General features: G+C 43.4%; 1 protein-coding gene across 2 annotated transcripts in view; it reads left to right on the forward strand.

The window, feature by feature from the left end:
* The first annotated feature begins 2,651 nt into the window (after positions 1 to 2,651).
* pard3ba (par-3 family cell polarity regulator beta a) overlaps positions 2,652 to 16,991 on the forward strand; it is a 208,263-nt gene continuing 193,923 nt past the window's right edge. For both annotated transcript variants that reach the window (XM_026157796.1, XM_026157797.1), the window contains exons 1-2: positions 2,652 to 3,136; positions 11,777 to 11,878. In XM_026157796.1, the coding sequence (XP_026013581.1) occupies positions 3,020 to 3,136; positions 11,777 to 11,878 (219 nt within the window). In that variant the 5' untranslated portion in view covers positions 2,652 to 3,019. The remainder of the gene's footprint in view (positions 3,137 to 11,776; positions 11,879 to 16,991) is intronic.

Genomic DNA, 16,991 nt, shown 5'->3' on the forward strand with positions numbered 1-16,991 from the left:
AGAGGGTATCGAGACCAAGACAAGACCAAGACCAGAGGGTATCGAGACCAAGACAAGACCAAGACCAGAGGGTATCGAGACCAAGACAAGACCAAGACAAAGTCGAGACGAGACCGACACAAAAAGTCTTTAAACTGCAGCCAGATGCTGCTTCGTTTACGGGTGTCAGGCATATTTATGTGTTTTTGCGATGCACTCGCACAGCCCTCCTCACCGCTGTCTACTGTCTCACTTACTGAGAGGACAGACTCACGCTCCACTTGACTGTCGCGTCTCTCACCCTCTCTGTTTTTCACATAATGACATTATCCTATATCCTCGCATGTGATTGGCCATGATATGGAGGGATTGGAGCATAGCTGAGCCACTGTGTGAGAGCTGAGCAACGAAAGGAAATTAAGTGATGAGCCGGCTCTCGCTCAATGGGAGTCGACTCTTCTGATTCACCACAAAGCACTCTCTAAGTACGGCTCTTAGAGCTGATGCTTTTGCGCATGACACATTATCAAATGTTACGTTGTGTGTCATGGCTACTGTTGACTCCAAGTCTCCCGACCACTATGTCGATCTGAGACAGCAAGACCGAGACAGCGAGACCAAGTCAAAAGCCCGTCGAGACCAAGACAAGACCAAGACCACGTAAAAGTTCTCAAGACATCCAACTCTAAGTCTACCTACAGTTGCGGTTCACCTGCAAGCCACTTTGCAACCCACTCACATTGCTCCATGTGCTTGTTTTTATGCTGTTTCTAATTTGGTCAATGTTATATGTGTTGTCATATCTGTCGACCTTGCTGATGTCGTCCCAATAGAAGTCCAGCTTTCAGAAAATAGATCGAGAATATGAACAAAACAAAAAAAGTAGAAAAAATTAGTGTTTGGCTGATTATTTCTTTGTTGTAACAATGTGACAATGCTTCTTGGCAATAAACCTTATACCGTTGGAATGCCTTAAATGGTGACATATTTCTAAGGAAAATGCATTTGTGGGTTGAGCAGCAGAGTTATGTATGTCGTTTGCGCCTATTAAAGACTTCAAAATCTTCCCTGCCAATGTCAGACGGTTTAATCTGCTACTGAATCCCGTCTGGTGTTGTTTATTAGATCGGATGTTTAGAATTAACAACCCTCTTTTTATGATAGTGGGCCAGACTGAAATGAGGATTTAAAGACAGCTAAAGCACTTACACCATACAGTTTAATCTCTCTCCGCTCTCAGTTTTTATCATTGCTGTATGGAAACACCCCTGGCCTGGATGAGGTTGACTGCAGTTAGCAGTGGAACATGTGTTTTCAAGTTTCTCTGACTGGTGAGTCAGCAGCTGGGGGAACATAACCAGCATCATATACTCTCAGTACCTGTGAAAACAGAGTGTTAAACCAGGCGTGAAATTATGCTCAGCCTCGAAAATCAGAGCCCAGGGATTACGGACATGTGCAGCTATTGTGGGATTTGCTAATTGGAGATTCTCTCTTTCTTCCTGTTTTTTTCAGTCTGCCTTCTATCCTTTGGACTCTCATTCTCTGGACTCCCCCTCCAAATTCACCTTGTTTACCATGGACTGAGATGAAACAAGAAGCAAAAAGAGGCTGTCACCCCTTCATTGTTCCGTTCCGTACATTTCGGATGAATTACACTGGCAGTGGAAATAATTGCTTGTCCCAATTATGAATTCATCTGCTGCCGTGGCTTTCAGACTTGATGTGGAGAAAATTCCCCAGAGCAGAACCAAACAATGCGGGGGGAATAAGGCACATGAGTGTGTCAGTGGCCATTAATATCCATAAAGGCAATTTCACAGCACACCTAATGACATAAAATGACAGACAATAACGGTTAGGGAAAAAGTGTGTGAGTGGAGGTGAGGTGGTGTATGGGGGCTAGAGTAGGGAAGGAGCTAATATAGTTCTCAGCAAACACACGTAGAGAGTTTATGTCATAGTTTCTACGTGCCAGAAAATCTGACAGGTAGGAAATAAATGTTAATGGGGTGGGCATAATATTAGGAACACTTCCTAATACAATGAAGGCCAGTACAACACCACCGCTTACAATAATCTTAATAATGATTATATTAATAATAAGGAAAAATGATCATTTGGAAATGTAATTGTAAATGAAAGTAAGTGCAGTGAAACAATACTGAAAAAAACAAAGGTACAAATCTGCTGTGATCATTCACGACTGGATCTTTCCACCCGAGTTCTATCAGAGTTTCTACTTTCTTCGAGGTATATTTGTTGTTTAGTTGCTGCTTTTAAGATGTCTGGGTAAAAAAAATGTCTCTGTTACTTCACAGAGTCTGTGCGGCCACATTTTCTTTGTGCTTCTTTTTCTGCTTCCTTTTACAGCCCAGCTGAGGTTTTAATCAGGTAATAATATATAAAAATTGATGTAAATTTACATTTACATCAATGTTACAGTTGACTCCACCCTGATGCTTTTGTTTTTGACTCTATTCATAATCTTTATGCAACAGCCCATGAAATTTGAATAATACACATTTACATACAGGTACTTCTTTTTGTGCCTGTATTAGCGTTATATGAAACATAACCTGTTTAACTATTGTCATGCGCATTAATGAAGCCTGTAGAAATAACCCATAAAGTGTGGGTGGTGTATGTCAGTGGGAATGTAATTCCCTGGAGTGCCAGAGTCACCGTGATTTCTTCCGGGTTCCTGTCTCGGTTTGTTTTGTTTGGGTGTATCGGCGGACAGCGCAACATGACAGAAAGTCACTCTCGGCGACTGTGATAACCGCTTTTTCTTCCACTTTTCCCACAAAATAAGATGTCTTCTGGAGTTTTATACGTCGCTGTATTTCGGTAACCTCTGATTAGTGACTTTAAGGTGATTTCATCCAGACCTGAGACACCTGTTGCGGCAGTTTCGACAGACAGGTGCCACTTTGTCCGTCACCAACACCGGGAGAAGCTCCGGGTCGAGAGATCACCGAAACTTGGATTACTTCCTTAACTATTTTAAACAATTTTTTTTTCTGAACTTGTTGCTATAATGAAAGTTACGGTAACTTTCGGGGACACCTCTGTGGTGGTTCCCTGCAAAGCTGGGTGGACAGTCCGGGATTTAATCGAACAAGCTACGCGGAGGTACCGCAGGATTTTGGAGCAGGTAAGCGCCGTCTTTGCACTACTTCACGCTATTCTCCATGAATACAGAACCAACATGACACAACGTTTCATTCCAGTCATTCTTCGCATTTTGTGAGGGGTAGCGCTCATAACTTGGGCTGGGGTGTGGATCACGTGACACGGCTAATTTACAGGTTATGACGTCTTCACTATCGGAGCTAACGTTAGCAGCTAGCTTAAATAAGACGGAGAAAAAAGCTATTTATTGCTTACAGACAATTAATTTTGCAGCTAAAATTGAGCCGAATTCACTTTATGGCACTTATTTATGCCAAGCAAGTCAAAGTGTTGTTGAAAGTTAAAAACTTTTAAATATATTCGAGTTTTTTTTTTTAATTAAGAGAGTTTCTGTCCTATTAATGAGTTTTACTGAAAGAATCACGCACTGTGTGATTCTTACATAATTTATTTATTTATTTTTTAAAAAGTTTTTAAGTGCACCTCTCAGCCACCACATTACATCTGGGTATCAGGTGAAGAGAGTAACAACAATGCAGTGTTTTGCTGATACACTGTGGATGCTGGCATTCTTGTGGATGTTACTTTGACACATAGCACCCAAACATTGCTGCACACCATCAGAGAGAAAAGAACAACCTGCTCCCCTATAATTAATAAATAAATATAATCATAAGAGTGCATCCTCCATTAAAGCAGTTTCAAGGAAAGTATAATATAATGGCTTTTGTCCCATTTTTTTCCAGTCTTCGCCACTCAGGTCTTCCGTTTCATGAGGTTTGTGTTTTGTATTCTCATTGGCTAACAACACTGATTACGTGCCTCCTTAGCGGAGGAATATATAAAAAATAAAATTTCCCTCATCACTATCCAACAGGGGTTCTCAAGCTGCTGCCAGCCCTCAGTTCTCTGTCTCAGTTGTTTCAATTTAAAGTATGTCCTCCACCCAGGAGTTTGTGGAAAGGTGGGGTTGTCTTCTTCCATTTCAGCATGATCAACTTTAGTAAAAAGGCCTGGCCTAGTTAAGCGTCCCGCAGGGCCACTCAGATTATTGCTGTCATAGGGTTCAGGGAGTCCACTGTGCTAGGCATCTTCTGAAACTATCCAGCGATCTGCCAGTTCAGGTGGGTCAAAAATAGTCCAACCAATTTAATGCTGCTCTGTTAAAGTTTATGCATTTTTATATAATACATATAATGCTCTACTGGCCCCATCACTAGGTAGCTAATGGGTAAGAATGCGAGGAGTATTGTTTTCTTGTGACTGGAGGTTTTCTTTCCAGTGTTCACGTACACACAGCAGCGTTCTGCTCCCTGCTGCAATCACTTGAGCATTAATCATTCTGCCGAACTGACCTTTTTATTAATCAGTAGCGTGCGAGTGTGCTGTCCTTGTGTGATAGCGCACCTTATGTGTGTTTCATCTCAGCAAGGATGGGTGTGAGTGGTGCCGGCTGCAGCCGTGGCTGTCTACCTGTACAATAGCGCCCTGTTTAAGCTCTGGTATCTCAGTGGGCAGGTGGAAGTTTACTGCTTTATGTCCTCAATGTGGCTGCAGTTGGGGAGGTGCGTGGTGGACAGGAGGCTTTGTCCTGTGAGTGATTGGGGATTAGGATTGGTGACGGGCCCTGTTCTTATCGGTTCCCCCTCCTTCAGCCTTCTGCCCAGGCACCCTCCCTCTCTCTCCCCTCCACAAGGCGAGGCAAGAGGCTGCCATGTGGGGATTCGAGAAGCCGTGGTGGCAGGGATGGAAGGACAGATTAGGTGTCTTGGATGGCTCGATGGATTGCTTCCTCTTAGTGAAGAGGCGCACACAAACATTTCCACAGCCACACGAACAGGCGGGGGAGCTCATCTCACTCAGTGTCCCCTGAGCTGTCTGCTTCACTGACAGCCACAGACGTGCCCGCTCTGCCCAGCAGTCATGGCCGATTCTCCCAGCGGCGCGCCGCGGGTGCACAAGCTGCACCGGGTTAAAATGTGAGCCTGCTATTAAAAACACGCCTGGGCCTTGATTGCTTTTCACAAAGCATGTTAATTAGGAGCCGCTACGAGACGCTGACTTAGCGGTCTGTGGCCTTCCTCTTAATAGAGGCAGCTCATTGCGAGGACAGTCCAGCTCTGGAGCTGCCAGAGAGGGCCGAGCAGATCTGACCAGATGAGGCGGTTGCTCCTGCCAGGAGAATCCACTTAGCACCCACATTATCCGCACATTTCTCCACTTAACCGCACATTTCTCCACTTGTTCGTGGCCGCTGACAGCAGGGACAGTGTCAAAAACCTGAGTTTAATCACTGTTTGTGTGTGCGTGTGTGTGTGTTTGTTTATGACCATGTGCAGGGTAAACTGTGGAGTCTGCACAGGCCCTCTGTGCATTGCCATAATGGCATGTAGACCTCACCAATTAGCAGTTTCCAGCTGCTTTTATCTGTTATCGTGGCGAAAACGGCTATGTCTCCTGACAAAATGTGTCTGTATAGAGAAGATTTCTGCTCATTATGCAGTGTGATCTCTAAAATTGGAGCGTGCAAAGCACCAGTATACTGATGAAACATTAAAAGTAAAGGACACAGTAGTTTTCTGACTTTAATCTCAGCTATGGTGTGACTAAAACACATGATTTCTGGGGGGGTGTTATGTAAAGATTGCTAAAATTTGATTAGATGGTTAGATGGCGTGCATCTGCACACAACAATTTTTCCATTAGGACATCTCAAGTAACATATTTTTGCATGATTGGCAGTACAAATTCAAAAAGTGGCTCGCTGGGCCGGTCACTGTCTGGGCAGTCCTCATTATCATACAGCTCCTTCCCCAGATAAGATCTTATTCCACTGTGGGATTTTCCTCCAACTTTCCCTTTTTGAGTTCCGGCTGGCGACGGTATATCTTCCCCCTGATCCATTGCGAGCTGGAGAAGTTGATTCAGTGCAGACTAAGGGCTACGGTCAAGATGGTGAAGTTGGAGACTCACGTGAGAAGCAACTGGTTGTAATCACGAGTTATTTGTCACAAAGTATTTGGCAGATAAAATAATTTGCAGAAAGGAAACGTATAAATGGCGTGATTTAGTTGTTCAGATTGTATGTGTGTCTCCTATCGCAGCATGTGCCACACCTATGTGTCCACATACCCAATTTACAGGCCTGACATCCTCTAATAGAATCTGAATCTGTGGGAAATCCTGCGATCATTTATTAAAGTCAATTCCTGTAAACTGTGATGATGTAAAACCCCCATAGTTGCAGGGCTGAGTAGTGTATGTGCTTTAGCCTGGGGGACCTGTGTGAAGACTCCACGTCTTGCAAATTCTCAGGGGAAAGAGCCAGGTACTGTAGCTGTCTCGCTCTGTCTCAAGCCCTGTCTGTGCAGCTTCAGTTCTGATTACAGCCCGTATACCTCGTATGTGCTGACAGCTCTCTAAGCAAGCTGAAAGTGCTCTGTCCTCCTTGTGTAAGTAAGCAGGTGGGAGAGGACTTGTCCGGTGCGGGTTGGTGTGTGCGTCAAGGCTCTGCCCTGTGTAAAATGCATTTCTTTTTAAAAGTTGCGAGCAGCTCAGGTCATTTGTGACATTGGATTTAAGTACACGCAGACTGTCAGCTGCATTCATCAGACTGCTGCAATTGCGTTTTAGGGGAAATCATTCGGCGCACCTGATCCCTGAAGGAAAACCATCCCGCCCTAGAGATGAGGCTGTATTTCTGCCTTTAGGGCACTGAAGCAGGACAGGTGCAGGCTGATGCACGAGACTTTAAACTCTGATAGCCCAGCCATTAAAAAGGCATTAAAAAGCAGATGTGATCCCATGACACTTGCCACTTACCGAAAGATGAAAGTGTTAAAAAAACAAAACAAGGATCAAAATGCCACCAAAAAACGAGCATTTATAAGCAACATCTAAACAAGCAAACCCAAAATTCGTTAAAAGTGGTGGCAATTTGGATACATTTGAACGCAAGTGCCTCAGTTTTAGAAAACATGCAGGATTGAAATGGCAGAACCATTTTTTGGTAAATGGCTTGACAAAAACAAACAAGGTTTAATCTCACTGTTGTTCAGAGGTATTAAAAATAACGAAATAAAATGTGAAATCATTTAAAAAGCATCAGCTCTTCGATAATAACTGAATTTAATGCATAATCCTTAAAAAGCCACAGACGCAGTGTTTTGTCGGTTTTGCTCCTGGATCTTCAAAACTAATGCTGGTCCAGGTTCACCTTCCCAAGTGAGCAATCACATTATTGTGATGTCATAGTTTTGCAAGGTGGAAAGGCATCACACCTAACCCTAACCCCCTGACTATAACTCCCTCCAGCTTTTCTCTCTACCCTCGTGCCTTGGCGGACGCTCCTCATCAACGTGTTCATTAAAACATTTTTTTTTTTGGTCATGGCTAAATCCACGCCTTGCTCCTGCAGCTTTGTAATTGCACATTCTTCTGAGGATCAAAGTGTGAAATAGCCTCCCCTTCGCTCCCTCTCCTCCTCCGCCGCCGCCGCCTCCTCGCCGAGTTTAGCTTCACTAATCGGCCCAGTGCTTCAGCGCTCTCGAGTGGTGTCGTATTTGCTCACCAGAGTGAAGGTGGAGAAGGCGGGGGGAGGAGGTATCTCTTTAAATGATGGGGGGACTTAATGGTGTAATTTGCGGGGAATTTACTCTTCTAACTGTCACGGTAATTCCCCTCTGCCGTTGACTGACTGACTCCCGATTCCTTTTGTTATTTATTTCTTGGGAAAAGTGAGTGGAATTACCAGGGATTGACAATGAGGGACTTCAGAAGAACTTCTCTTTATTGCCCTCTTTCCTCCCTAAAGATTACTTTCCCTGTGAAGTGTCATCCGTTCATCCCTTTTCATCACTGGGTAGAGAGGAAAAAGCTTCTCGGGGCCTCCCGCGTGTGCCAGGTGTGCTTAAGCTTCGCTGACTGCGATGCTCATTAACACATGGACGTTCCCGCGCACTAATCCAGTGATTTGAATGAGTTCTTTTCCCTTAAAAACCACGCTCGCGCCTCTGATTTCACTAAGGTGTGTGCCGATGTTATGTCGTCACAAAAGCACCAATGACCGCCCTTCCCATCCTTTGCTGTGGCTGGCCTGTGCACAAACACACACACACACACACAGCAGTAGAAGAATGCCGTCAGTTTTTCAGGTTCAACCGGTTTTTCTGGCGTGGCATTCTCGGTCCATACTGACGTATTTTCTTTTTTTGTTTTGTTTTTTTGTAGTAATAATTTTTTTAAAAAATGATCAGATTCGTGCTTTGTATGGCGCGGTATACTTTGAGGAGTCGTCAGTTAACAGCTTGTAACCCAAGCTCACTGCGTGTTTTAACGTGTCGTGTGTATTTGCCTCTTATCTGAAAGCAATCTGTGTGGGAAACCTGCGCTCACAGCCACGGACATCTCTCATGTCTGCTTGTTCTTTGTTGTGCGACTTTCCTGTCGGCTTGTAGTCACATTCCATTCATGTGCAGGTGTTCCTGAAAGCACCATCTGAACTTCTTTTCAGATGACTCCATGTTCACGTGTTCGCCGTGTCTCTGTAGTACAGTGGCACAAACGCCTGCATTCAGCTTTGTGTGCAGCCTCTGCTCCACAGCAGACCCTTACATATTGTGTAACACGTGGCACAACCATCTTTGAGAACATGTAGCTAAATAGGGAAAGTTCAGGCACCATTTAGGATCCAGTTCACTGTGTGCCAAACCACCAACTCGGGACAGTCCTAAGTAAAGGCTGTGCAGCTTTTTATTTCAATCTTAGCATGTTGACCTCTGCCGGAGGTTTTTTCCTGTTAAATTGTTTTTTTTTTTGTTTTTTTTCCTTCCCCAATGTCACCAAGTGCTTCCTCAACAATCAATCCTTTGATTTTTGCAGTTTCCTCGTTATTATTGTAGGGTCTCTACCTTATAATATAAAGACTTTTAAGGCAACTGTTGTTATGATTTCGTGCCATATAAGTAAAATTGAGTTGAACTTTTAAAAACGACATAATGATAAAGATTTTGAAAAACTGTGCTTGTCGTAGTTATTTTCTGCGCTTATCTCTCAGAAGTGACACTTACTTTAATGACACTTCTGAGTGGAGAGAGGTTCTGGCGTTATTGCTGTGATTGATATCCCAGGCTCTCCCTGTCATTTGTTTAAGAGAATAGTCTTGGCCCACTGTGAAAGGAAGACGCTCTGTTTTGTTTTTGGTTTTTTTTTCTTTTTCCCCTGCGCTCCGTAATTCACATTCGAGTGCAGCCGAGCAAGAAGGAGCTCATTCACAACAGGGCACGGTGATACAGCGGAAGCCGCTCACTGGGTCTCAGCCAAACTCATTCCAGCCTCCGAGGCTTCTCGCTTATAGTCGATACTTTTGCTGGTAATGCAGTCTTGTGTTGTTTAGGACAGATTGCTTATTGGTATGGGCGCTTCCTAATAAGCCATTTCCTACTCCGTGCATTGTTAGGAACGATAAGGCTCGTCAAAGACTTCTACAAATTTCTTCTAATATAAATTGTGCAAAACAAACTCCAAATATGAGCTAAATTTAACCCATCAACAAGGATGGAATTGTATAGTTTTTTAAATGTGTCCAATTTACCATCTTCCTACTGGAAAAAACAAAACAAAAACTTGGTCCAAAGCAGAGCTAGACCACAGCAGGCTGTGTGCGTGTCTGCAGGGTCGCAAAAAGGGGAAGGTGTCATTGTTCGTGTACTTCTCCATTGATTATGTTGTGTAAACAGCAGATTGCAGATTGTGGCTTTGTCAAAAGTCCCTGTTGTTTGTTGATGAGCTGCGTGTAGTTTCCTGTCTGAGGGTGTGTTCAATCTAACTTGCTCATCGGGATTGCAAAACTGGCCCGGAATGTGCCCACCGCTCCCCACGGAGCAGCAAAACTGGAAAAATGTCTCGCTCTCATCGGGCTCTCACATACTTCTGCACAAACTGTACCGATAACACGGTGACACGTATGTACAATCATATACTTACCCAACAAACAGGAAAACCTACTGTGGAGTCCAGATTTTTGGCTACTATGTTACATTAGTTGCTAAAAACATAGCACTTATAGTAAGTTGGCCAAAACGGAGCTGCAACTAACATTTTTAAAGCTAGAACTTTCAACTGAATAAAGCATGAACGCATGTTTTATGAAGACAGACTGAAGGTAGTAGAGCCACGAGGGCTACATAAAGTTTAAAGGCTTGTTACAGTTTTGTAGCATAATGCAAACATTCTTACTTACAGGTATCTTGTTCTGACTTAGCTGTGGAACTTTTTCACATGCTGCCTAAAAATACATATGCACCTGACTGATGCTATGTAGGTCAGTCTGATGCTGCCAAAGCAGCCCTGAACTGTTGAGACATCGCCTCGGCACTGTGGACAGGTTCACTGTTAGCAGAGCGCCATGTTCTTTGCAAAGAAACAGCAACAGATCATGCTAGAAAAATCCAAAGCAGAGGGATGAACACCATGTGAGCTTTATTTCCTAATGGAAGTAAAGAATTGTATGAATTTTGGTGCGATCTACATGTTTTGATTGGAAAAGTAGACTAATCTATTGAAAGCTAATATACCAACTCTCTAAGTGTTAATAGACTTCAGCATCACACCACTATTATTAAAATATTTATGAGTTTTGACCTCCTGAGCCGCAGCTGTGGTTCCGGGGGTAGAGCCAGTTGTCCTGAAGGTCAGTAGTTCGATCTTCAGCTCTCCAAGTCAGCATGTCGAAGTGTCCTCGGGGAAGATACTGAACCGAGTTTCCCCCTGTACATCCATGGAAGTATGTGTGCGTGTTAATGTTTGGTTAAAAGTGCTCAGTCACAGATGTAGACAGGAATGGTGATGCTGTTTCCCAGTTTGGTCACTGAAAAGTTGTTTTGAACTTGAGGTCTCTTATCTCGAACATGGCGAACTCAAGAGGCCAGATCAAAACGATAGGCTCTTTGTTGTGTTACTCAGGCCATTCAGAAACAGTTGCTGTCAGGGACGGCGTTACCGTTTAAGTATGTACTGGTTTGAAACATAGTTCAGATGGGTGGTACACATCAAAACAACTTTCACTCGAACGTCAGGGCCCATCGTTGTTAGTCGCTGCTGCTGATAGTCACCTGTCATGGTTTTAAATGTTGTAGTTGATTGGAGTGTTTCTCCATCACTTTGGCGGGGAATGTTTGTTATGACTCTTCTGTAATACCGTAAATGCCAGTTTCTCATGCTTCTCACAGGCTACATAAATGGCAAATATGCTGTGGTAGTGGTAAAGCTGTTGCACAACAGCGACTATTAATTGCCTTTTAGGGTTTCCTGGCATCAGCCAGTGTAATTTGTTTGGATTTAAGACTTTGATCAGTTTTGTTGCTAATAATTAAAGTATTAGCAACGAAAAGTAAGAACTGGATTGTGAGCTAATTGGTTCTTTGTCGATGTCTGATTGGATCGGTGTTGTGTGCTTTTGGCTTAACTATGAAAGATGAAGGTGATGGATTGCAGTATGGGCTCTGTCCTAAATCTATCCATCCATCCATCATTCCTCTTCTGCTTATCCAGTTCAGGATTGGGTTGCCATTGGGTGTTAGATGTAGATCAGTGAGGGGAGTTTGATGCTGATATCTTGATTGTCTAGTTCTAATGTTTTCCAACTTGTGTCTTTTGTTTCCAGCGTGGAGAGACTGCCATGCAGACCCACCACTTGGAGTATATGGAGGGAGGCATCCTGGACATGGATGACCTGCTGAGCGATCTAGTGGAAGACAGAGACAAGGTGAGAAAGAAGCAGACAGACTCGAACTCAAACCCTGACACTCCAGCAAAAAGATTTCTTAGTTATGTTTTTGCATTGTGTTTATCTGTCTGCTGTTTTGTGCTATCCTTTTCATCCGCTCTTCGTGACATGTGATTGACAGCAGTTTCTCACAGTTGGACAGCAAAGCATGACAAAATGAGCCTTGGCACTAATATTAAGCTGTTTCTTGATTGTTCTTACCTGCCAGGAGAGACAGTCTATTACAGCAGAGAATCTGTCATTCTGAGCGCCTTGCGGAGGATTTGTTTGGACTCCCTGCTAAAGTCTCCAGCCCGGCAGGATGACAGAATGCTCAATAAACAAAGTATTAGCGAATCCACTGGTTATGAGAGTCTAAACCAGCTAAAGAAGACGTGACAAAATGAGTTTTCTGCTCTGGAGTGGATTGCGTCGTAGTTTACTTCTGCGTGGTGTGAAAGCGAACTTAATTTCTCCTCTTCCCTGTGGTTCTTTAGCACGCTAAACATTATAGGACTCATCTTCATTTGTACTGAAAGGGCACCATTTCAGATTTAAAGAAATCAGCCTCATGCAGAGGGAAGTTCGCCCGAACAGAGCGCTGGTTGGCAGTTGTTCTGCATTCACACACATGCACAAAAAAAGACACACGGTGGCCCAATTTCCAGCAAAGAGAAAATTTTATTCCCCCTGCTAATTTCCCATAATGCATTCCTAAATTGTGCTAATAAACCACCCAAAATCCATATTCATAAGCCCTTGGTCCAGATGCATGATGAATTACCAACACTTAGTCAGCAAAAAAGGCCAAATGAAATGGAATTGGAATATTCAGCCGACCTTTTACAGTGCAATAAGAGTTGGTGTTTTAAGCTGCGTGTGTGTGTGTGTGTGTGTGTGTGTGTGTGTGTGTGTGTGTGTGTGTGTGTGTGTGTTGCACGTTTGGCAAAGTACTCTTTGTGAAAAAGGGGGATGGAGCTAAATAAGAGATGTGTAAACTCAGTGAGAACCTTTAGTGGAGGGAGAAATATTTTTTAGCAATCAGAGAACAAAAACTTCATTTTCCAGGCAGATGGAATTCTAATCATAAGATCGGCGCATACGGTGAGTCATAGATTTTAATGACTCATTTTCCAACCCCGAGCCTGCCTTTTGTCAGCGTCGTCAAAGCGGCGATGAAGTGTCATAATTGAAATCTGGCGTTTGATCAAACTCTCCCAACAACACGTTAACCCCGACATCGGCGCTCTCGTTTTCCGAGCGTGCTGAGCAAATGCTTCACTCCAACCTGCACCGTGCAGGAACTGTCCTATTTACCTTTGTTACTTTACGCTCCCAGCTTTCAACCAATTCTCTAAACGCCCTTCCTCCTCTCATCTCACTTCTCATTTCATCCTTTTGTTTTTTCTGGGGTTTTTTGCTGCTGATGAAAAGATAGCAACCGGAATAGGACGAGCGTGCGTGATCTTCACAACGTGCCAGTCATCCGACTTATCTCCGGGCTCCCAAGCAGCGTCGGCTCTCACAGATTAATGAGCCGTGCCTGGCATTCTTGATTAGTCTGACTTCCTTTTGTTTGTCTACATTTTTATTACCTCGCTGCAGCCGGCAGATTCTATCTTTAGTGCTTTATTATTATTTTTTTGTTCTGTTATTGTGGCCGGTGCTGTTTCACCATCAATCATACATGAGTGGACCCATTGTGAGGGCCCTCCACTGCACAGCATGGGCCCTGTGTTAGCTGCGGATGCTAATGAGAGATAATGGTTTGCTATTTGTACGCCTAGTGGTTAGCTTAGCTGCGAGTCTAGACCTCTTTATCTGTTTGAGCGCCCCTGACTATTATTCATCCACACTTTCACACACATCTTCGACGTCCCCACCGCCTGGGCCGAACCACAGGCGAACACGTAACGTAGCATGTTAGCATTTATGGGAGGAGTGCCGCCGGTGGTTGATGAGGGCGGAGACGAGGGGTCGGCTGTGATTTGATTACACTCCTGCCCCCCTGCATCTGCGACATGCCCGCGCACACATACATACAAGCATGAGAACACTCTGTGTTCATTAGCCCCCCGACTCGAGATACCGGCCACCAGCCTCCTCATGAATATTAATACCAATCTGATGAATGTGGGGGAGGCCACGGGGTGTTTGCTTAGGTGTGACCACCTATACACAGTACACACTCGACGAGACAAAAGACCACAGTATAAAGAGGTCACGGTTCAGTCAATTATACTCTCCTCTTCTTTGACCTTTTACTGTGGCGGTGTAAAATGAAGGGGGGGATCTGCGCCATTCAGTTCTCAGATGACAGCTGGAAGCGTGGTGGGTGGGGTTAGTGACTGACCTGTCTAATGCCCCTCTGTTTTGTTAATGTTAAGGAGAAGTGGGCAGACACAAGTCATATCTGGTCAAGCTGTTTTGGCAAAATCACTGTTTAGAAACTAGTTTGTCCCCCTTTTAACGCATAACAGTCGATTTTTGAGTGTTTTTCAGTCATGTAGCTAAACACACACGGAGTGAGCTTGCATGTGATGCACTGAAATATACAGCGTTGGTTAATGCTACATTTAAAAGTACATTAGTTCCATTAAAGATTAATGTTATCACAGCTTTGTCTACTGAGATAAAGAACTTCTCAGTAGCATTATTACAACCAACCCATTTGCAGTTAGCTGATAGTGTGCAAGTCATTAACCTCTGACTTTATGGACTTTACCGTAGCAACTTCCTATTGGTACCATTTCCTCATCGTTAATGCTACAGTGGTTGGAGACTATCACACAAAAGAAATTGTGTGTTGCCTTTTGATATGGTTGCTTCACAGACAGGACCAGGTCTGGGACCAGTCAGCTGCAGTTTTCAAACCGACCTCAGTGCATCGAAACTGCGATAAAATGGCAGTAAGATGTAGGTAGTGTATGAGATTGTGATTGAATGGGGACATGTTGGCAATTAAATGCAATGTCGTTGTGATAATATGGCCATAAACTGTGATAAATCAGCAGGAAATCCACATAAGTTGCTGTCTTCATACACAGAAAGTTACTTTAACTATTTACATTCAAAGTCCAGTCAGAACTTCATAGATTAGAAATTCCTCCACAAATACCGACACGGTTGCTGCAAGATGACGATTCAAATGCTGATAACACGGATACTTGGCAACTTGTCTTTAGGAGTATAACCAGAATACAACCAGCTGGCAACCAGTTGATCCGAGTCCCCTGGTGCAAAGAAACGAGTTGCTCTCATCGGTGCAGACTGACTCAGATTGATTGAAACGTGTTGCGTGCTACATTGTAACACTAGAAATATTTCAGCATTCATAATCATGTGTACATGCTGTACTATGATTTTTCATGTGCCGACTGTGTTAAAAGCATATTTTTTTTATGTGTTATTTGGTGTTTTTAAACTCTTTAACAATCTGATTTTCAGAAGCTTTTTTGCGTGTCAAATGGGCAAATACAGAAAATCAAAACCCATAAAGGATAAGATACCAAAAGCTTTCATACCACACGACAAAAAAAGGGTTCACTGAATAGTTTGATTAATATGAGAATGATTTTAATCACATACTGTAGCTTTGACAGTCACCAGATCTCAACCCTTTAATTTGTCACCCTCTGATGGTGAACTATACCGTGCTGTGCAGCAGTGTTGGGCACTAAAAATGGGAATCAGAATGCTTCAGTCAGATAACTGTGCATGCAGCTTAATCAGACACTATCAGTCCTAAAATATAGGTCTGAGAAGCAATAACATGTATAATATAAGCTTCCCACATAAACTAAAGTCAATGAGTCTGTGCTACCTTATTAGTTTTTTGCAACAGTTTATTATCCTCGAGCTATTGAAACCAACAATTCCTCTGTGCATGAAAAACCAGTTCTCTTTGCCTTGACTTTCGAAGTTTGGCTCCATATTGTCCCTCTATCCTTTCAAAAAGACTTATTTGTAGACGTAATGCTTGACGGTACTTAGAGCTGGGCGATAGAACGATAACGATATGTATCGCGATATAACTTTTACTCGATAGAGAAATTAAGCTATCGCGATAGACCTCGCCGCTCTTGTCCTCTTAAAAAAAAAAAAAAAAGGTCAGCCGATCCAAATTCAGTAGCGCAGAGCCGAACCAATCACAGCCGCAGCGTCACGTCGCGTGACTTCTTACGTACAGCACAAGTGCCAAGCCGCACGTGTGTTTGTTTGGGAAGCAGCCAGCGGGTAATGGAGCCAGCGCGTAATGGAGGAAATGAGTGTGCCGACTAGAAAAATCAACCGAGCGTGACCGAAGAGAAAACAGATGATGGTTCCAATGCCGGAGAGATTGTCGAACGGAAGAGCCATAGAAGTTCCGTAGTTTGAAGGTATTTCGGCTATTTCAAGTCTGACAAAAAACAGAGTAGCGTGCACTGTAAATTGTGCCGAAAGCAAGTCTGGAAATACAATAAACTGGTGCATGCGTCACACTGTGCGCCACGTTATTGTTTCGGTGAAATGAATTTCTACAATACTGTTAATTCTACTCTCTGCAGTGTTTAAATGCTTACATATACACACAGTTACTGTCCCTCCATACATACGACTCGGTTCTGCTTCTATGCCCCAGCTTTCTTTACTTTTTCCCACCGAGGCTTCTAGACTTCTGATTGGCCAACATTTCGGCACGGTTAGGAATCTAGCGCCACCTGCTGCTTTGGCATGTTCATAGCAGCGTTTTCTTTCATTTCTCCCTTTATGTGTGGACGGGATTATTTTTTAAAACGAAAACGGAAAATCTCCGTTTTCATAAATACCCGTGTACGTGTGGACGTAGCCTCAGTCTCTGACTGGAAGCGCTAATTCGTCATTCGGCTTTTGTCAGACTAAAGTAACTGTTAAAACTGTTTGAAAAGCTCAGCTATACAACAAGGAGAGATTGAGAATTTCCTTTTAGTTCTCAGTTTACTTGATATTGACAAAAGTTAGTCAGTTTTGTCTGTTCTTCTGTAAAACAAACTAAGATTTATTTTTAGAATTAATACTTTATTTCTAAGTGGAATTGACAATTTAGTTTGTTTCGTTTGTTCTATTTTGAAACTTAAACGCTTTAGCGGCTGCC

Source organism: Astatotilapia calliptera, chromosome 23 (genome assembly GCF_900246225.1).
Source record: "Astatotilapia calliptera chromosome 23, fAstCal1.2, whole genome shotgun sequence".
NCBI lineage: Eukaryota > Metazoa > Chordata > Actinopteri > Cichliformes > Cichlidae > Astatotilapia > Astatotilapia calliptera.